Source organism: Pinus tabuliformis, chromosome 7 (genome assembly GCF_031772625.1).
Source record: "Pinus tabuliformis cultivar Carrire ecotype Pingquan chromosome 7, CPIR1, whole genome shotgun sequence".
NCBI classification, from domain to species: domain Eukaryota; kingdom Viridiplantae; phylum Streptophyta; class Pinopsida; order Pinales; family Pinaceae; genus Pinus; species Pinus tabuliformis.
In genome coordinates this window covers 564,494,157-564,512,246 of record NC_142293.1, presented here as the reverse complement: position 1 = coordinate 564,512,246, position 18,090 = coordinate 564,494,157, and the positions used below count along the sequence as shown (strand labels likewise).

Genomic DNA, 18,090 nt, shown 5'->3' with positions numbered 1-18,090 from the left:
TTCTAAAAAGGACTGATTATTCTTGTATCTTCTCTTCAATTACTAAAAAGGTCTACTCCACCCAAGATTTTCTCGAAATTGTTTGTGGCCTTTTATTACTTCACATCCCGATTTATTGTGAAACATGCAATGCGCTTTTTTTTAACCCAGGGATTATGATTTTGATCCCTTTTATGAATGACTTGTATGTGGTGGGTAATGAACCCACTTCTCCAACAGAGCTTAGAAATCTATGTGCACGGTTTGGTGGTGGATCTTATATATCATAAATGATATTAATGAAATTTGTTTAATTTGGATTTCAAGTAGATTACACATTCAAATAAGTGGATATTCAGTTTTATCTAAATCTATAATTATAAACAACAAATAATAAAAAATGTATTTTCACATCCTTTTAATTATAAAATATTTGAAACGTTTTTATACTAAAATATTTTTTTTTTTTATAGATAATAGAGGAATAACTTGTTTGAAAAGTTTATTTAACTCAATGTTTCGGACTTTCAAATGGACTTCTAAATAAGTCCATAGAGCTAATCTCTTTTATATATATATGTGTCTCTTTTATATATATATGTGTGTGTGAAGAAGATCAATATGAAATGATTAAGTCGCCCAGGTTAATAGATTTCTGCCTAGGTCTAGAGGATGTTATATAAATATTCTCCTCACTTGTATAGATTCATTATTTATATTAAAAAAATCAATTTAAAAATATTTTAAACATTTTCACATTATAACAATATATTTGGTGAAGTGTCTATTGAGGTGGAAGAATTGCGCCCTGAAATCCCAGTAAAAAAATTCAAAAAATGTTGCACTCTCATTGTTTGAATCATATTTTTAATGGTGAAAATGAATTCAGTACCATCAAAAATCTCTAGAGCACCCAAACCTTGAAGTTTAACAGCTTTAACCTGAATTTACAAAAACCCCTTGCCAAATTTTGCCAAATTTTATCAAAATCTTACTAAAATTTCATGATTTAAAAAAAAAAAAAAAAAAACAATCTGATTAGAATACTACCGCCATAATTGGTACACCACTTCAAGAAAATTACTTGCTCGATATCCATTTAATGTCCTAAATATTTACTTCATTTTCATTCCTGAGCATTAACAATAATCACTTTCGAACATTGCTTTATTCCCTGCGCCCCCTTCCCCAAAAAGAACACAACAATCTCCTCCTCATAGTTGAGAAACGGTACAAGATACATGCCAACGTGAGATTCAATTTGATTCCAACCTACAGAAAATTGACAACGCCATGTTGTCATTGGTCTTGGCCGAAGTGCTTTGAATGAAGTGCTCTGAATTATAGGAGGGTTTTGCCTAATCTGCTGTAACAATGTGTATATACTACAATCAGATTGGAAAATGAAGAAGGTGGTTTACAAGGAATTACCCGCAGCCTTGTCAATCTGGAAGAGACCGGAGGAGTTTCTTTGCCAACTTAAAAAAAACTGTATTTAAATCTGCCAATCCATCGTTCTAACATCCTGTATATACATCCTGATCAGCTTCGCCAGCCACCAATCTACACCGCATTAAAATGCTACCTCTTCTTTGAGAGCAGAAGTAATCTCTTGAAAAACTCTCAATCGATTACGTTTGGGATGCACCTTAACTGCCACATCCCACTCTTCTTCTTCTTGTGATTCTCCTCCATCTTCACAACAGCAAACCCCGTCCAAGTCTTCAACACACGATGCTGCTGATTGACATTCTTCCCCAGTCCTTCCCTCTGTCTTCGATTCTCGGATTTCCTTCAATAACACTTCGATACGATCCAGCGATTTCAATTTTCCTCTACTGTTATTATTATTATTATAGTTCGTAGAAATCTTGTTGTTGTTCAGCAACCCCTGTAGAACGCCCATGGCCTCCTCCACCTTCCCCTGCCTTCTCAGACAGACGCTTAGATTACAGGCCTCGTTGTCATCTGGCTCCAATACCAGTGCTTTCCTGCTTGCAATTATTCATTCAAATTTCAATACAGCACATTATTCCTATTTCTAACATTGTAATTGAATAACAGAAAGTCAATCATTCATCTTCAATTGAAATCCACCTGTAAACGATCTCTGCAAAACGGTAGTCATGCTGCATCATATACGCCCATCCCAAATTACCCTGCCAATAGCCATTACATTCTCTTTCAACCACTGTTACACGGAAATACTAAAAGAACAGGGGAAGGTTATCAATGCTATGTACCAGAACCCTAGTGGTCTCTTGCTTTATAGAAACCTGAAACTTCCTTCCATGTGACCGTGCAGTTTTGGTGGATTTCCCATTGAATGCAGCTCCTTGCTGAATTAAGCGCAGCTTATGCTTCAATAGGTTAATCTGCTCATTAAATCTCCCACATTTCTGCAATACAAACGCAGGACTTAAAATGTCGCAGAGCACAGTATATGATGTGTAGTGCTTATGAATATGGGATTTGATTGAGATTATACCTTATAAAGATCAATGAGCACATTATCAAGAGGTTCCTGTGCTTGCTTGGAGCAAAGGTGTCTAAAGGACTTAATTGCCTCGATGGCTTCCAATGGCCGGTTCTGCTGGTTCATCACGCCGGCCATATCTTTCAATGCACTGTCAACACGATCTCCGTCATTAATGGCTTCCCTGAACGATAAGATGGCACCAGAGGGATCCTTCTCCACAAGCTGTATCCCCAAAATTTCAATTACTGTTTTTCACACATAAATAGTTCAATTACTGTTATAAGAATATCGGACAAAATAGTTCACCTGAAGCTGCTTGGCTCTGCCGTAGGGGGTGTCTCCAAGCGGGACCTTGTACAAAGAATGAAACGCATCCGTTTTTTCCTGTGTTTTCAAAAAGCCTATCGGCTTTTCCTGAGCAGAAGCAGGGGACGTGTTGTTCTGCTCATCGCACGTTATAGCATGAGTCTTTCTTAGTAAAAATGACGAAGACTCGGCCCGGAGTGTCATTTCCTTTGGTTTTACACTCTATTTCACTGAAACTTGCAAAATGATTCCAGTGCTAAAAGTTCTATACGCATTAAACGCCAGTTCGCCTTAACAATCTTTGTATCAGTCTGCCATTAGAAATCAAACACCTTCTCCTCTACTTTTGCAGGCCAGAGAACATCAATTCCCAACTAATTATTCAGGAAACCGTCCGATATCTGAGAGAATATGAACTTAAACGCCTTAAGATTCCGGTATTTAAGGATTCTCTTACAGGCTTCAGCTCAGAAAGATTCAGAGAATAAACAGAAATTTCGAACATACCTTCGACCGTTCGGTTCCGAATTAAATTGAGGCTGAAAAATTCGGAAATCTTTATCGGAGGCCAATTCTGCACTTGAAGCATTCCCAGCAAAGCCCGGAGAAGCAGCAGTCCTTCTTCTGAAGATTTGTGCGTCGTCGTCGTCGAGTGAATGGATTAACCTGATGAAGATACATTGCTCCGAAATGCACCAAAGGAAGAGGCGACTGGAGATGCAATGAACCTGGACCTGATTTTGTGCATATGCATTTCTTACCGAACGAATCTTCCTCCCATCGATCTTTCAAGTAGCACACCACGTGGCCAAGACTGCAATGTCATTTTACAGACGGAAGAGTGCGAGGTCAACACAGTTGTGGCAAAATCTTTGTTGCGCAAGTTCAAATCTGTGGGTAACAGAAGGTGTTAGTGTATGATAATTGTTATCCAGATTTATTTTGAAATTTAATTTTATGTTAATAAGATTATGGGGATTTTTGTAATTTTAATTAAAACAAATTATTTAATATTAAAAAAAATTAAATTAATTTTAGTAAATATCCATTATTATTATTAATTAACCTAAAATAATAATATTTACTAATTAATAATTAATTAATGAAATGAATAGTTATTTAAAATATCTTATCCCGTGAATCAGCTAACAAAAAAACATACTAAATAGTCCATATACTTCAAATCTTAAAAACCACATTATAATTTTTTTAATTAATTTTTTTTTTTTTAATTAAATAAAATTTTTGTAAGGTGTTCAAACCAACAGTCAAGGATGCGTAAGCTGGGCTATCCGCGAATGGGATTTGACCCATCACCATTATAATTAATTAATGAAATGAATGTAATAAAATATCTTATCCCGTGAATCAGCTAACAAAAAAACATACTAAATAGTCCATATACTTCAAATCTTAAAAACCACATTATAATTTTTTTAATTAAGCAAAGTTTTTTAATTAAATAAAATTTTTGTTTTGGTAATGAATTATGTTAGTTGATTCAAAATATCTGCTTAAAGTTTTTCCTTATAACTATTATTTCAAAAAGATTAAAAATATTATTTAAATTTATAATAATAAAAATAATATATAAAAATATAATATAATAAAATAATAATAGAAAAAAATAAATGTTAATGTATTTTTAGTTTCATAAAAATATTATGGTCAATTTGTGTTAAAATAATTCTACTCTATTTTTTAGAAACTATTTCCAAAATTTTAATTTTGGTCAAATTAAATATTAAACTTATTTTTTAGAATATAGAAAATTTTTTAGAAATAGAAAATTACTTTTTGAATTTTTAAAATTTTAATTTCTAATTTTTTATTGGTGGATAATTAATTTTATGTAGTGCAAAATCATTTTTTTAGAGTTAAAAATTGTTTAAAAAAAATAAAATTGTCCAATCTCCTCATAAATTAATTCTTCCATCATTAATATTTACTTTCCATTTATTATCATACTTGTTTTAACAATAAATATTTATCAATCTATAATCATTCCTTGGTTACTTTGTTGTATTCTTTTTAATAACAATGTTGCTTCACTTTTTTCATTAATATATTTTATTAATCATGATATTGTTTTTATTTTTTATTATTATTTAATTGTTGCCCACTAATTTTTTTCTTAAAACTATGTTATCATGTAACAATAGATTATTAGCAATTTGATTCCCCTCCACTAAGGTTGTGGTGCTTAAATCATGCACTTAATATACCTAAGTTATATGATCACATTCACCCCATAAAAGTTCTCTACCTTTTGCATAAAAGACAACAATGTTGCGTATTACACTTGTTAATTTTAATTTTAATTCTTTACTTTTGTAAAGAATAGATATTATGCATACTATTTAAAGTCATGGAAAAAACATGATTAGCAAATGATATCCATTAAATATGAGTTATAATAGATAACTTGGGGTGACCTTATTTTACATGGATATTTGTGCTCCTAAGATAACATTTATGAAACTAACAAAATAAATAATGATTAACATTGAATAAAATCTCAATATTCATTAAGATAACTTATGATGGATAAATTGGTGGTGGTCTTATTTTGCATTAATATTGAACGCAATTTGTCCACGGGTCTTGGATAGATACTGGGGTGAGTTGTTAAGGCACTCTAGATGTTAAGTCACTTGTTCACTTTCCTGCCATATTCTAGTGTTATTCTTGGACACGACCATTATATAGCCTCACTAATGTCAAACTTTAAAAAAGCAAAATAAAAACAAATATACATGGAACAGATTGAAATCAAAGAAGCATAAAAGTGGAAAATTTTTCATTTTCTTATGAAAACCAAATTGAGTCTATTTTTGTCCAAGGTCATAGTTTCACCTTATTATTTGGTATTTCCTCTCAAAAGTTTGTATACAGTATAGATAATCAAGGTGGTTAGAATTTGAAAAAAAAATAAAATAATAGTTGTTATTGGGAAAAATATATTTGTTAAAAAAATTGAGTTTGTTCGTTCAATAATTCACTCCTAACAAAATATAACTTTTTGATTTAGAAGTGTTCCAATCCATATTTTTATGGGAGAAATAGATTAAACTCCTTCAAAAACCAGAGGGGACCTAAAATAAATTAGATTTCCAAAAATTTCAACAATATTTTTCCAAAAACATGTAGAAAAAAATCTATATTTTCAAAGAAAAATTGTTGCTTACTTAAACTACTCTTGAGATTACACCCATAGACCAAAAATAATATTAAAATCATGACAACAAAATCATTCAAAAAATACTCTTTAGATTACACCCCTAAACCAAAAATAATATTAAAATCATGACAACAAAATCATTGAAAAAATATTTCATTACATCATCATTAATAATATTAAATATTATATTGAAAAAATATTTCATTACATCAACGTTAACACTTGCACTCCATTCTTAATGGTTAAACTAATAATACTTTTCATGTGGACAAAACCTTATGATTGTTTGGAGTTTACATTTATTTACGATCTAAAAAAATCCACATTTAATTATATAATTAATTAAATTAAGATTAATAATAAATTTCTATTAATTAAATGAATAATAAATTTTTATTTTCGATATTTAATTAATTATTTTTTTTTAAATTAATTAATTATGAGTGAATATATAACTAAATTTTTAAATTCTAATTTTAAAAGTATTCAATAAAATTTGTTTTGTTATTATCTTTAGCAGTGCCATACATCTATATTACTTAGTGTTCAATATCGGTGCTTTATGAAAAATATTATCTTAAGTTACTAGGAAATCGTCCTTCTTCACTGCAATGAAAGGCCACAAATGAAAGTCATGAAAAATGAAAACCAAACTTGCAAGGGAATCTTGATTGTGATGATTCATAACCATTTTTAATTGGAAGTTTTATCGGTGAAAATTTGGTGAATGAATTTGGAAGAGGGATTGATTGGGAAAAATGTTTATTCATAAAAATTTAATGACAAAATATTAAAAGCGCATTTTATAATAATGCTAAAAAAATGATAAGAAGCAAAATTCCAAACGACCACACTATTTAGTACTGTAGACAGCATTGGACCCGCCAAAAAAGGGGATCTCCCCGATATGAAGTCCCAACTATACCTCACATTGTTTGGTCCCCCACATTGACTTGGTTTTGTAGTTGTAATATGTCACTAGAAAGCTATCTCTAAGATATTTCATTTAGGTTGCAAACACTATTTAGTATTGTTGACGGTGTTGGACCCACCAACAAAGGGGATCTCCCCGATATGAAGTCCCAAATAGACCTCACACTGTTTGGTGTAGAATTCCCATCTGGTATGAAGACCTGGCTGTCATATACTTAGAGATTTTCCTTGGCTCTAGCTGTCATCACATGAGAGTGTTACGCTGGGATCTTCAAACAACAAGGTACATGTGTTTGGTGAGTGCATAATGTAATTGTGTCAAGGCTCTCTTACTACAAAGGGGGAGAGTAAAGTGAGCCTCTAAATGAGAGGTAGTAGTACCACCCAGGAAGAGACACACACAAACCAGAAACAGTCTATCCAGTATCCAGTAGAATAGTCCACAGTGGATGCAGCAGTCGTTAAAACTGAGGTGAATGGGACAACATGTACACCACCTAGCAGAGTAGTCCACACAGATGTGAAGGTCGATATAACTAGAAAAAAAAGATGGTATGTTAAGTATCTCGCAGAGTAGTCAACAAGGATGTGACAATAGTGATAGCCAATACACAAAGGTGGTCTGTCTAGTATGCTGCAGAATAGTCCACAAGGATAGATAGCGTGATAAACAATACAACACATATTCAACAATGTAAGTACTAAAACAACCTAAGAAGTTCAACTATCTTAGTACAGGTTAAGAAAACATGCATTACAAATGTTTAAAGAGTAGTCTTACAAACATCTACAAAACATGTGTGAAAATGTGTTGGCCTTAATAGGCTTCTGAATTAAGAAAAACTCCCAAGACACATATGTACACCATACATCACTAGTCCCAGTAGTAGAACATTGGAGCCACTCCTCACTCCTCAAAGAACAGACTGTAGACTCTCAAGGCTATGTGGGAAGAGCCAAGGTGAAAATTCACGTGCTCAATGAATAATGGGAGGGGTATATATAACCAAGGGTGGTGCTTGACCCTTGTGACTCCTGGACTACCCTCGTGAATGTTCAACTTCCCAAGACTTTTCAACTGAGATGACTCTTCAACTTTTGTGTGCATCCATTGGACTTCATTTTACATTACATTCAGTTACAATGGATATGGCCCATAATGGTGATGTGGCTAAGAGAACTCATGACACAACTTGACATGACACTGCTAACATGTATTGACTGACTGTGGTGTCCATGTCGAGTTGCTGCGCTGTTGAGTGATGGATGTACTCTTGGGGTGCTTTGTATTCTCCTCCGCATGGCATAGTTTTGTCGGGTCTTCGATGGTCTTGGTCTTGGTTGATGGTTCAATGCATGCGTTCCCTTTCACTTGTTGCTTGGTATGCTTGGTACATCCGTCCAGCTGCAAGCAAGGTTTCTAGCATGTGCACTCCTTCTTCATCCCGTTCGTCATCTCACCATGATCTACTAGTGCACCTGTTATTGCAATTCACTCATGATGGGACAACATTAAATCCAAAACCTCCTAGTCTAACATGATGCATTGTTCTTGTGTTCTGGTTGACAAGGAGGAAGGACAACTCACTGAGAAAGCGCAGAGCGCAGCTCACGACCACACTTGCCCTAATAAATCATAAATAATTATATTTATAAATTTCAATCAACCAACCTCATAATGGTATTTTTCTCTAACCACCCAAACTTTTCATGTTCATTTGAACCCACCTTATTTGGTTTGTAAGGAATTACATCAGCCTTTTTCTACTTTAAAATTGAATGATAATAATATCAACAATCCAAGCAACAAACCTAGTGGCCCACTTAATCAAATGAATGGATTTGGCCATATCATAAGATGCAAGAAACTCAACCCTAACTTCTAGTAACAAGTGTACATTTTTTGCTAAACAAAGCTAAGTTGTTTGGAAAAAGAAGGGGCTTTGTCAAGAACATAACTTTTCAATCATTTCTCCATTAACGTTTTAATTAGTTTGTTGGAAAAATAATTTGCAAACATCATCTAATACTTGAAAATAGTGGGGAAATGGATTGTTGTTTAGATGTTTGCTTCAATTAGGGATTAGTTATAACTATCTTAGTCCTATGCATCTTTATAAGGATGTAATTGATTATGTTAATTCAATGAATGTATTTGCAGCTATGGGCAGCCTCAAGGACTCCTCTCCTGAGGTTTTCTAATTTTATCCATCGTGTCTTCCTTTCTTTCTAGTATTTCTAGTAGAGAGTCATTGGTAGATTTTACATCTAGCTGGTAGAAATCCATTGGTAGATTTTACATCTGTTGAGGCAGAGAGTTGTTGGTAGATTGATCACGGAAGAGCAGAGGTGTGAGGAGATCAATTCGATAACCATTCCTGTAGCCTCGTGCTGCAAAATTGTGGAATAGATTTATGCAATGCCCGCCACTGTTGATCGATTCAACTTCCAGATTCAGCTTGATAACTATCAGGCGAGAAGAGGGACACATCTGACTAGATCTATCTCCTTTGCAAGAGTTGTGGCGATCTGAGAATTATGATTTAATTTGTACTTGGGTGATCACCGCTCCCAATGACTGGTAGCTCTTGCGTTGACATTGATCACCTCCAACGAAACCTAGATTGCAACGTTGATCACCTCTAATGAAACTTGCGATGGTCATAGTCAAAGCTGAGCAGCCTGCCATGAACGCTCTAGGGTGGTGGTTAATGTAGTTTTGCTTTATATTTAAAAAAAAAAAAGGAGGCATGTGTTTCTTCTACTATCGCCCATCTTCATTGAGTGTCGCTAAACAAATTATATATGTGCTTTGTGAAAACGCCCACAACGCTTTCGCTATATTTGAAACCGACCTAGTTTGTAGTTTTAAAAAAAAAAAATTAAATGGTCTTTGGTTTTTGTTTGGAGTGCACATGTGAAAAGGGGCTCCTACTTTAAAAGGGGTCTTTTCTAGGTTGAGCACTTATTTGAGAAAAAGGGGTTTACTTTTTTTAAGCCTTATTAATTGTTTTTTAGCCTCTATTTAAATTTATTTGGAGCTGGTGAAAGTTCTCTTAAAATCCATTGTGAGAAAATCGAAAATCCACTTGTAGAGACATACTTGAACGAAGCCAATAAGTTAGATGGCACAAACTATGTCACTGGAAATTCAATTTGTAGACACTATTGGAAGGTTATGGTCCCCAGACTATTACAAAGGGCGATGAAGCAAAACTTGTTGCAGGCACAACAACTGTGACAATTCAAGACTGGTAGAAGCGAGAAAATAAAGCAAAGGTATTGCTTAGAATGTTTGTCAAAGATAATATAATTCCTCATATCCACGATTGGAAGACTTCTACTGCAACATAGAATACACTGAAGGAATTATATGAGACTGAAAACAGAAATAGAGTTGTCTTCTTGAAAAGTAAGCTTATGTACATTAAAATGAAAGAGAACAAAACTGTTAATGCCTTTATTTTCAGAATTAAAGAATTGAAAGACAAGTTGGGAGATAAAAGGGAGTCAGTACCTAGTACTGATCTGGTAACATTCACGCTAAATAGAATGTCAAAAGATTACTAGATGTTTATTACAGGTCTTGTGGCAAGGGAGAAAGCATCAAACTTAGAGGAATTGACAGGTATACTATTGTCGGAAGAAGAGAGGCACAAGAACTTCTTGTGGCGAAGAAGAAATTCTTCAAAGGGAAACAAGGAGGAGCAAACAAAGGAAGAAGCTCATCCCAGAAAAGGCCATTTTCAAAATCAAATCAAGGTATGTCGTCTGAAATGAAATGCTTTTACTGTGGTAGAAGTGAGCATTTGGCCAAAGGCTATTATAAGGAGAAAAGTGATGAATCTAGACATAAACATAGAAGACAGTGAGGACATTTTGCAAGAGAAGCCCTGAATTCTGATCTCAAAAATCTCAAGTTATTTGTGTCTAATGTTGCGTTGTTTGCTGAAATGGATGATGTTAATACATGGTTTGTGGACTCTGGAGTGTCGATTCATATGACATGCAATAGGTACTAGTACAAAAACTTCAAGGAAAGTCGCAATGGTGGAAACATCTACCTTGGAGATGATAGTGCATATAAGATCATGGGATATGGCGATATACATGTGACTTTACCAAATGGAAGCATTAGGTGCATCCATAATGTTATGTATGTGTCTGGGATCCAGAAAAAAAAAAAAAAAAATTGATATTTATGTCTATAATTACATATTAGAACTTGAAGGTTCAATTCTTCAAAACACATTGAATAGTGAAAGATTTGTTGAATCACTGCAAACCTATTGCTTCAGGAGTCAGAGTTGGAGGTTTGTAAAAGCTTGATGTTACCAACAAAATTCATCAGGCACTGAATTCTATAACTATGTCAACAAAAAGCCTTTGGCTTCAGAGATATGCTCACATCAATTATCATGATTAATTGTTGCTATGGAAACAAAATATGGTTGAAGGTCTCCCTGTGTTAAAGAATGAATATGTTGCTTGTGAAGGTTGTGCACTAGGTAAAATTCATAGAGATGAATTCCCTTCTAATTATGATAGAAGAAGAAGAGATGTATTAGAACTTGTGCATTTTGATGTTTGTTGACCCATGTGGACCAGATCTTTAGGAGGAGCCTATTATTTTCTGTTGTTTATTGATGATTGCACAAGATACACTTGGGTGTGCTTCCTCAGGAAAAAGTGATGCTTTTGATTATTTTAAAGAATTCAAAAACATGGTAGAAAAGTAGACAGGAAATTTTGTAAAGATCCTTCATTCAGATCAAGGAGGAGAATACAGATTGGGGAACTTCATCAAGTACTACAAGGATCATGGAATAGTGCAACAATTCACAGTACCCTACACTCCACAACAGAACGATGTTGCAGAAAGGAAAAACAGGACATTGGTGGAGTGTGCACAGAGTATGATGAAAGGTAAGAATCTCTCAAATGCTTTTGGGCATAAACCACTAGTATTGTTGTTTATCTAAAGAATAGATGTCCAACAAGGTATCTTGATTTTAAGACTCCATTCAAAGGCTTTTATGGTTTTAAACCAACAGTTCATCATTTGAGGATATTTGGATGTAAGGCCTTTGCACATATTCCAAAGGAGAACAGAAATAAACTTCATGTTAAAGGTATCAAATGTATTTTTGTAGGATATTGTTCAGAATTTAAAGCATATAAAATGTTTGATCCATCTACTCACAGAGTATTTACGAGTAGAGATTTAATTTTCCATGAACATGCAAATGAAGGCAACAAGGATAATAACAATGAAAGATGGCATATTCTTCCTTAAATTGAAGACAATAAAGCAAAAGTAAAAGCAGAAGATAGTGAGCAGCAAAAAATTCAAGAATCTAGCAATGTGGACATCATCAGCAGTCAAAGCCCAATCAAAAGTGGAGAAGTACTCTCAGAGAACAGAGGTGAAAGCAGTGAAGCACGAAGGAAATCCAGTCGGAAAATTCGACTACTTGAAAGATACAAGGACTATGATCTCATGACTAGTGTTTTGAATGTCACGGAACCCATGAATTTTAATGAAGTTATTCAATATGAAGAGTGGAGAAAATATATGGAGGAAGAATATGAATCTATAATTAAAAATAAAACTTGGGAATTGACTGAATTGCCTAAAGGAAAAGATCCCATAGGATGTAAATGGCTATACAAACCCAAATTTAAAGCACATGACAACATAGATAAATATAAAGCTAGATTGGTCGCAAAAGGATACTCTCAAAAAGAGGGTATTGATTATGAAGAACCATTTACACCTGTAGCTAAATTGAACACTATTAGATTGTTAATTGCATTAGCTACAAAGTATCATTGGAATTTGCACCAACTAGATGTAAAATTTTCTTTTTTGAATGGTGACTTAAAGGAGGAGGTGTATTTGACACAACCTGAAGGGTTTGTGAAAAAAGGGCAGGAACATTTAGTTTGCAGATTAAATAAAGCTTTGTATGGGATGAAACAAGCACCTAGGTCATGGTATGAAAATATAGATTCTTTCTTTTTCCAACAGGGTTTTATGAGAAGTCAAAGTGATCTAAATCTGTATACCAAATTTGATGCAAAGGGGTATGTGGTGCTGATTTCTTTGTATGTTGATGACTTAATCATTACAGGAAATTCAGTGAAGTTAATTAATGAAATTAAGATGCAGATGTCACAAGTATTTGAGATGAAAGATCTCAGTGAGTTGCATTACTGTTTAGGTCTTGAAGTTTGGCGAGATGTTGGTCAGACTTTTGTTTCACAGGGTAAGTATGTCAGAGAAGTGCTTAAAAAGTTTAAGATGGATTAGTGCAAAGCTGCTTTTGTTCCTATGCAACAGAATGTGAAGCTTCATCTTGATGATGGTGGGGTTGATGGTACATTGTACAGACAACTAGTTGGAAGTTTGAATTATCTTACTACCACTAAACCTAATATTGCATATTCAGTTAGTGTGCTGAGTCAATTTATGACCAGACCTCTAGAAAGCCATTGGAGAGCAGTGAAAGAAGTACTCAGGTATCTTAAAGGTACAATTGATTTTGGTCTTAAATATATGTTGAGCTATCAGGTTACTCAGATTCAGATTGGGTTGGTAATCCGGATGATAAAAGATCTACTATAGGTTATGCATTCAGTGTTGGATCCAAGATTATTTCATGGAGCAGCAAGAAGCAACCAATTGTATCTTTGTCATCTAAAAAGGTAGAATATAAAGCTTTGTGTGCAAAAACTTGTGAAGATGTTTGGTTGAGGCGAGTTCTTCAAGATGTTGGAGAAGAACAAAAGAAGGCTATAGTGATCAAGTGTGACAACTAGAGCTCAATCAAGTTGGAAAATAATCCAATATTTCATGCAAGGACAAAGCATGTTGATGCCCAATTTCATTTTATTAGAGAAAAGATACAGTCTAAGGAATTTTTTATTGAATATTGTAATACTTGTGAAAATGTTGTTGACATTTTCACAAAGCCCCTTGGGAAGATAAAATTTGAATTGTTTAGAGAGATGCTAGGTTTGGAAATCAATCATTTCTCCATTAAGGGGGGAACTTGAAAATAATGGAGAAACGGATTGTTGTTTAGATGTTTGCTTCAATTAGGGATTAGTTCTTGATTTCTAGGAATTAATTCTAACTATCCTAGTCCTATGGATCATAGAAAATTTTAGGGGCGAATGTTCGCCCTTTGGTGAAATTAAGTGGTTTTAAATTTTTAGTGGGCGAATATTGTGTATCATAGTATATTTTTACAAATCACCTCAAATAGCCCACCTTATTTTAAGGGAGAGGGTAAAAAAGGTAAATTTAGCCCTTGAAATTAGGAGTTACAACCTTCCATTCGCCCATTTTCAAGAATAGGTTTTATTTAAGTGAATCCATTCGCCCATTTTCAAGAATAGGTTTTATTTAAGTGAATCCTATGGGCCAAAGGCCCAAATACCATATTTATAAAAGAGGTATGGTAAATTAATAAAAATATAAATAAATAAGAGGTATGGTAAATAAATAAAACATTTTTTATGTTTACTCCATAAGTCACCTTATATACATGCAAGGGTGTAAACAAATAAAAATATAAGTGGAGGTATGGTAAATAAATAAAACGTCTTTTTATACTTACTCAAAAGGTATGGGAAATAAATAAAAATATAAATAAACTAGACACATGGTAAATAAATAAAACCTCTTTTTATATTTAGTCCATAACCCTCGTTCTATTTATGAAGGCTCAAGAAAGAGGTTTTATTTAAGTGAATCCTATGGGCCAAATACCATATTTGTAAAAGAGGTATGGTAAATTAATAAAAATATAAATAAATGAGAGGTATGGTAAACAAATAAAACATTTTTTTATATTTACTCCATAAGTCACCTTATATTTACGAACACTCAAAAAATGCATTATATTTAGGTGAAACCTATGGGCAAAATACTATGGGACAAATACCATGGACTGGATTGTTATTAATACCATGCAAAAAAACATTATTAACCCTAATATTAGTATTAATAAAAATAAAAATGGCACATGGTATTGACCCATGGTATTCACCAAAATGGCACATGGTATTCACCTGGAATGTAGCCTATTTAAATGGGGGAATTAAACCAGCATAGATCCATCTTTACTCTGGATCTACTAACCCTCGAGAGGTATCAAATATCGTGATATGCAAACTAGCATAGAGTGAAAAAATATTTGATCTGATCAAGAGTAAAAATGGATGTTGTAATTTAACATATGTTAAACATTTTAGCTTGGTTAAAATAAAAAATAAAATAAAAAACAACTATTAATTTTATTAATTTTTATAAATTACTAATAGTAATTTTTAAGCTCCAGGTTTATGATCACCCATGGTATTGATCCATGGTAATACCATGGTATTCATGTGAGCATAAGACTATTTAAAGGGGAAATTCTATCATCTTAGATCCATCTTAATTCTGGGTCTACCAAGTGCTCAGAGGGATAAATAGATTTCATCCCCTAAGAGTGGTAGATGTGGAGTTAAGATGGATATAGGTTGGTTTTTATGATAATGAAGATATTAAATAGACTTAGGAAATTATATTGTAAAAACATCTTAAGGTGAATGGTTAAAGCATAGACATTGGACAAGTATATTTGTATACTTCGGTTTTAAACTGAAACAAATCCAGGGCTAAAAGGAATGGATTGATTGCACTAGTCATCCTTCTATAACTTTCCAACATATGCTGGAGTAAACAGATTGTAATTTGGGTAATTTTTCTAATTGCAAACAGGAACATACTTGTGTATTGGCACGGTGGTTACGAGGTCCCTAGAAGGGATAATTTGAATTTTTCTTGGTTTTATATATAGTATTAGGTTTTTTCTCATGCTTTCTGTGAATGGCACGGGTGAATTTTATCCTACACCCACTAGGTTATCGATATGTAATTTCGATAATTTTGATTTCAAAAGATATTTTAAAGAAATGCAATGATTTCATTTGTGTATTCAATAAACAAAATATTTTATAATTGAGTAAAATATTCGCCATGCTTGGTGAGAGATTCGCCAAAAAATTATATATACATATCATATTATTGATAAAATTTCCTTTCATTTTTCCTATATACCATGGAGATTCGCCCATTTATTATACATGTAAATTTAGGGGGGGTTCTTAAAATTTTCCCTGCTATGGATCTTTATAAGGATGTAATTGATTATGTTAATTCAATGAATGTATTCGCAGCTGTGGGCAGTCTCAAGGACTCCTCTCCTGAGGTTTTACAATTTCATTCATCTTTTGTCTTCCTTTCTTTCTAGTCTAATGATAGCCCATTAGGCATAAGAACCTTGAAAATTGCATGGGAAAGACCCAAAAAATAAGTTGGAAGATAATGACTTAAAAACCACAAGTGTTAAGCCATTTTTTGAGATAACCCTACACAACCACCTAGATCAGTGCTTCAACTCAAATAGTAATGGTTTCCATTGCATCAAGTTCTTATTCCAAATGGGGGAACTTTAGTTGACTCTATTTTTTGGTGAACTACTAGTCTTAGTGAAGAAGTTGTTTTGCTTTGACAACCCAAAATATCTTCAACTTGTTATATATGAACTAATCCATTATAGCTTTCTCAATGTAGTCACAATCAAGCTTTATAGTGACCAAGTGTGTTGCCACCTCCAAGGTTTCTAACAAAAACAAAAAATACGCCTAATAAAACTCCACATTAAACACAAAATGGAATCCAATAAAGAGTGGAAGTTTTAATTTAAAAACACTCTCATCTAAAACTTGCATGGACCATATCTAAGTGGTTTGATCTCCTTATGGAGGGCCCACTAATCACTCTTTTTGCAAAATTTACCATACCATGGTTTATGGAACCTAGTTTGATTATGTTTCTTTTACACGACATTCAATTTTTACATATTATGATGAACTTGTTGCTATGTGCCTTAGATCTATTAACAAATTTGGTTTCTTTGTGTACCTGGTTCTAAGCATGGGAGGACTCATCTTAGCATCCTAATCTCTTAGCATTTCCTTTTTACGTCATTTGAAATCAGAGTTTCAATCTTTCAAATCACCCCATGGCAACTAGGGAAAATTGGCTTTCACACCACTTATGAGTGAAACGTATGCGGGTAATGACCCGACTTCTCCAGCTGAGTTTGGAAATCTATGTGCACACTTTGGAGGTCTTTGATTCTAGGTTTTCCTTCAACAATGCTTCAACACGATCCAGCGACTTCGATTTTCCTCTCCTGTTGTTCTTCAGCACCCCCGTAGAAGACCTATGGCCTCCTCCACCTTCCCCTGCTTCATCAGACAGACGCTTAGATTACAGGATTTATTGTCATCTGGCTCCAATTCCTGTGCTTTCCTGCTTGCTATTATTCATTCAATACAACACATTATTCCTATTTCTAACATTATAATTGAATAGCAGAAAGTAAAACATTCAACTTCACTTGAAATCATATGCGCCCATCCTAAATTACCATGCCAACAACCATTACATTCTCTTTCAACCACTGTTACACAGAAATACTAAAAGAACGGGGACAGTTATCAACGCTATGTACCAGAACCCGAGTGGTCTCTTGCTTTATGGAAACCTGAAACTTCTTTCCATGTGACCGTGCAGTTTTGGTGAATTTTTCATTGAATGCAGCTCCTCACTGAATTAAATGGAGCTTAGACTAATCTGCTCATTAAATTTCCCACATTTCTGCAAGACGAACACTGGATGTAAAATGTCACAGAGCAGAGTATATGCTAGAAGTTTTATGTGCACATTGTGCAGTAAACGCCGGTTCGCCTTAACAATCTTTGAATCAGTCAGCCATTAGAAATCAAACACCTTATGCTCTACTTTTCCAGGCTAGAGAACATCTATTCCCAACTAATGATTCAGGAAACCATTCGATATCACTAAAGAATATGAACTTAAACGCCTTAAGATTCCAGTGTTTTTGGATTCTCTTACAAGCTTCAGCTAAGAAAGATTCAGAGAATAAACAGAAATTTCGAAAATACCTTTGATCGTTCGGTTCCGAATTAAATTGAGGCTGAAAACTTCAGAAATGTAGATCGGAGGTGAATTCTGCACTTGAAGCACTACCAGCGAAACCCAGAGGAGAAGCGGCAGTCGTTCTTCTGAAGATTTGTGCGTCGTCGTCGTCCTCGACTGACTGAAAGAATTATCCAGAGGAAGATACAT

At 33.9% G+C, this 18,090-nt stretch overlaps 1 protein-coding gene across 3 annotated transcripts; it reads right to left on the bottom strand.

Annotated features, from left to right (window-relative positions):
• Positions 1–997: 997 nt before the first annotated feature.
• Positions 998–3,627, bottom strand: LOC149248650 (protein SULFUR DEFICIENCY-INDUCED 2-like). Of its 3 annotated transcripts, XR_016265746.1 has the most exons (7): positions 3,272–3,627; positions 2,765–3,165; positions 2,468–2,680; positions 2,223–2,378; positions 2,077–2,138; positions 1,411–1,973; positions 998–1,251 (listed from the first exon to the last, which is right to left on the bottom strand). XR_016265746.1 is itself a non-coding variant. In XM_089456090.1 (6 exons), exons 2-6 carry the CDS (start codon positions 2,966–2,968, stop codon positions 1,553–1,555), a joined length of 1,056 nt encoding a protein of 351 aa, XP_089312216.1. In that variant the 5' UTR covers positions 2,969–3,165; positions 3,272–3,627; the 3' UTR covers positions 998–1,552. The 3 variants fall into 3 exon arrangements, 2 of the variants coding, with proteins under 2 accessions (XP_089312216.1, XP_089312217.1); XM_089456090.1 differs by having other exon boundaries at positions 998–1,973; XM_089456091.1 differs by having other exon boundaries at positions 998–1,970; positions 3,272–3,624.
• Positions 3,628–18,090: the final 14,463 nt, after the last annotated feature.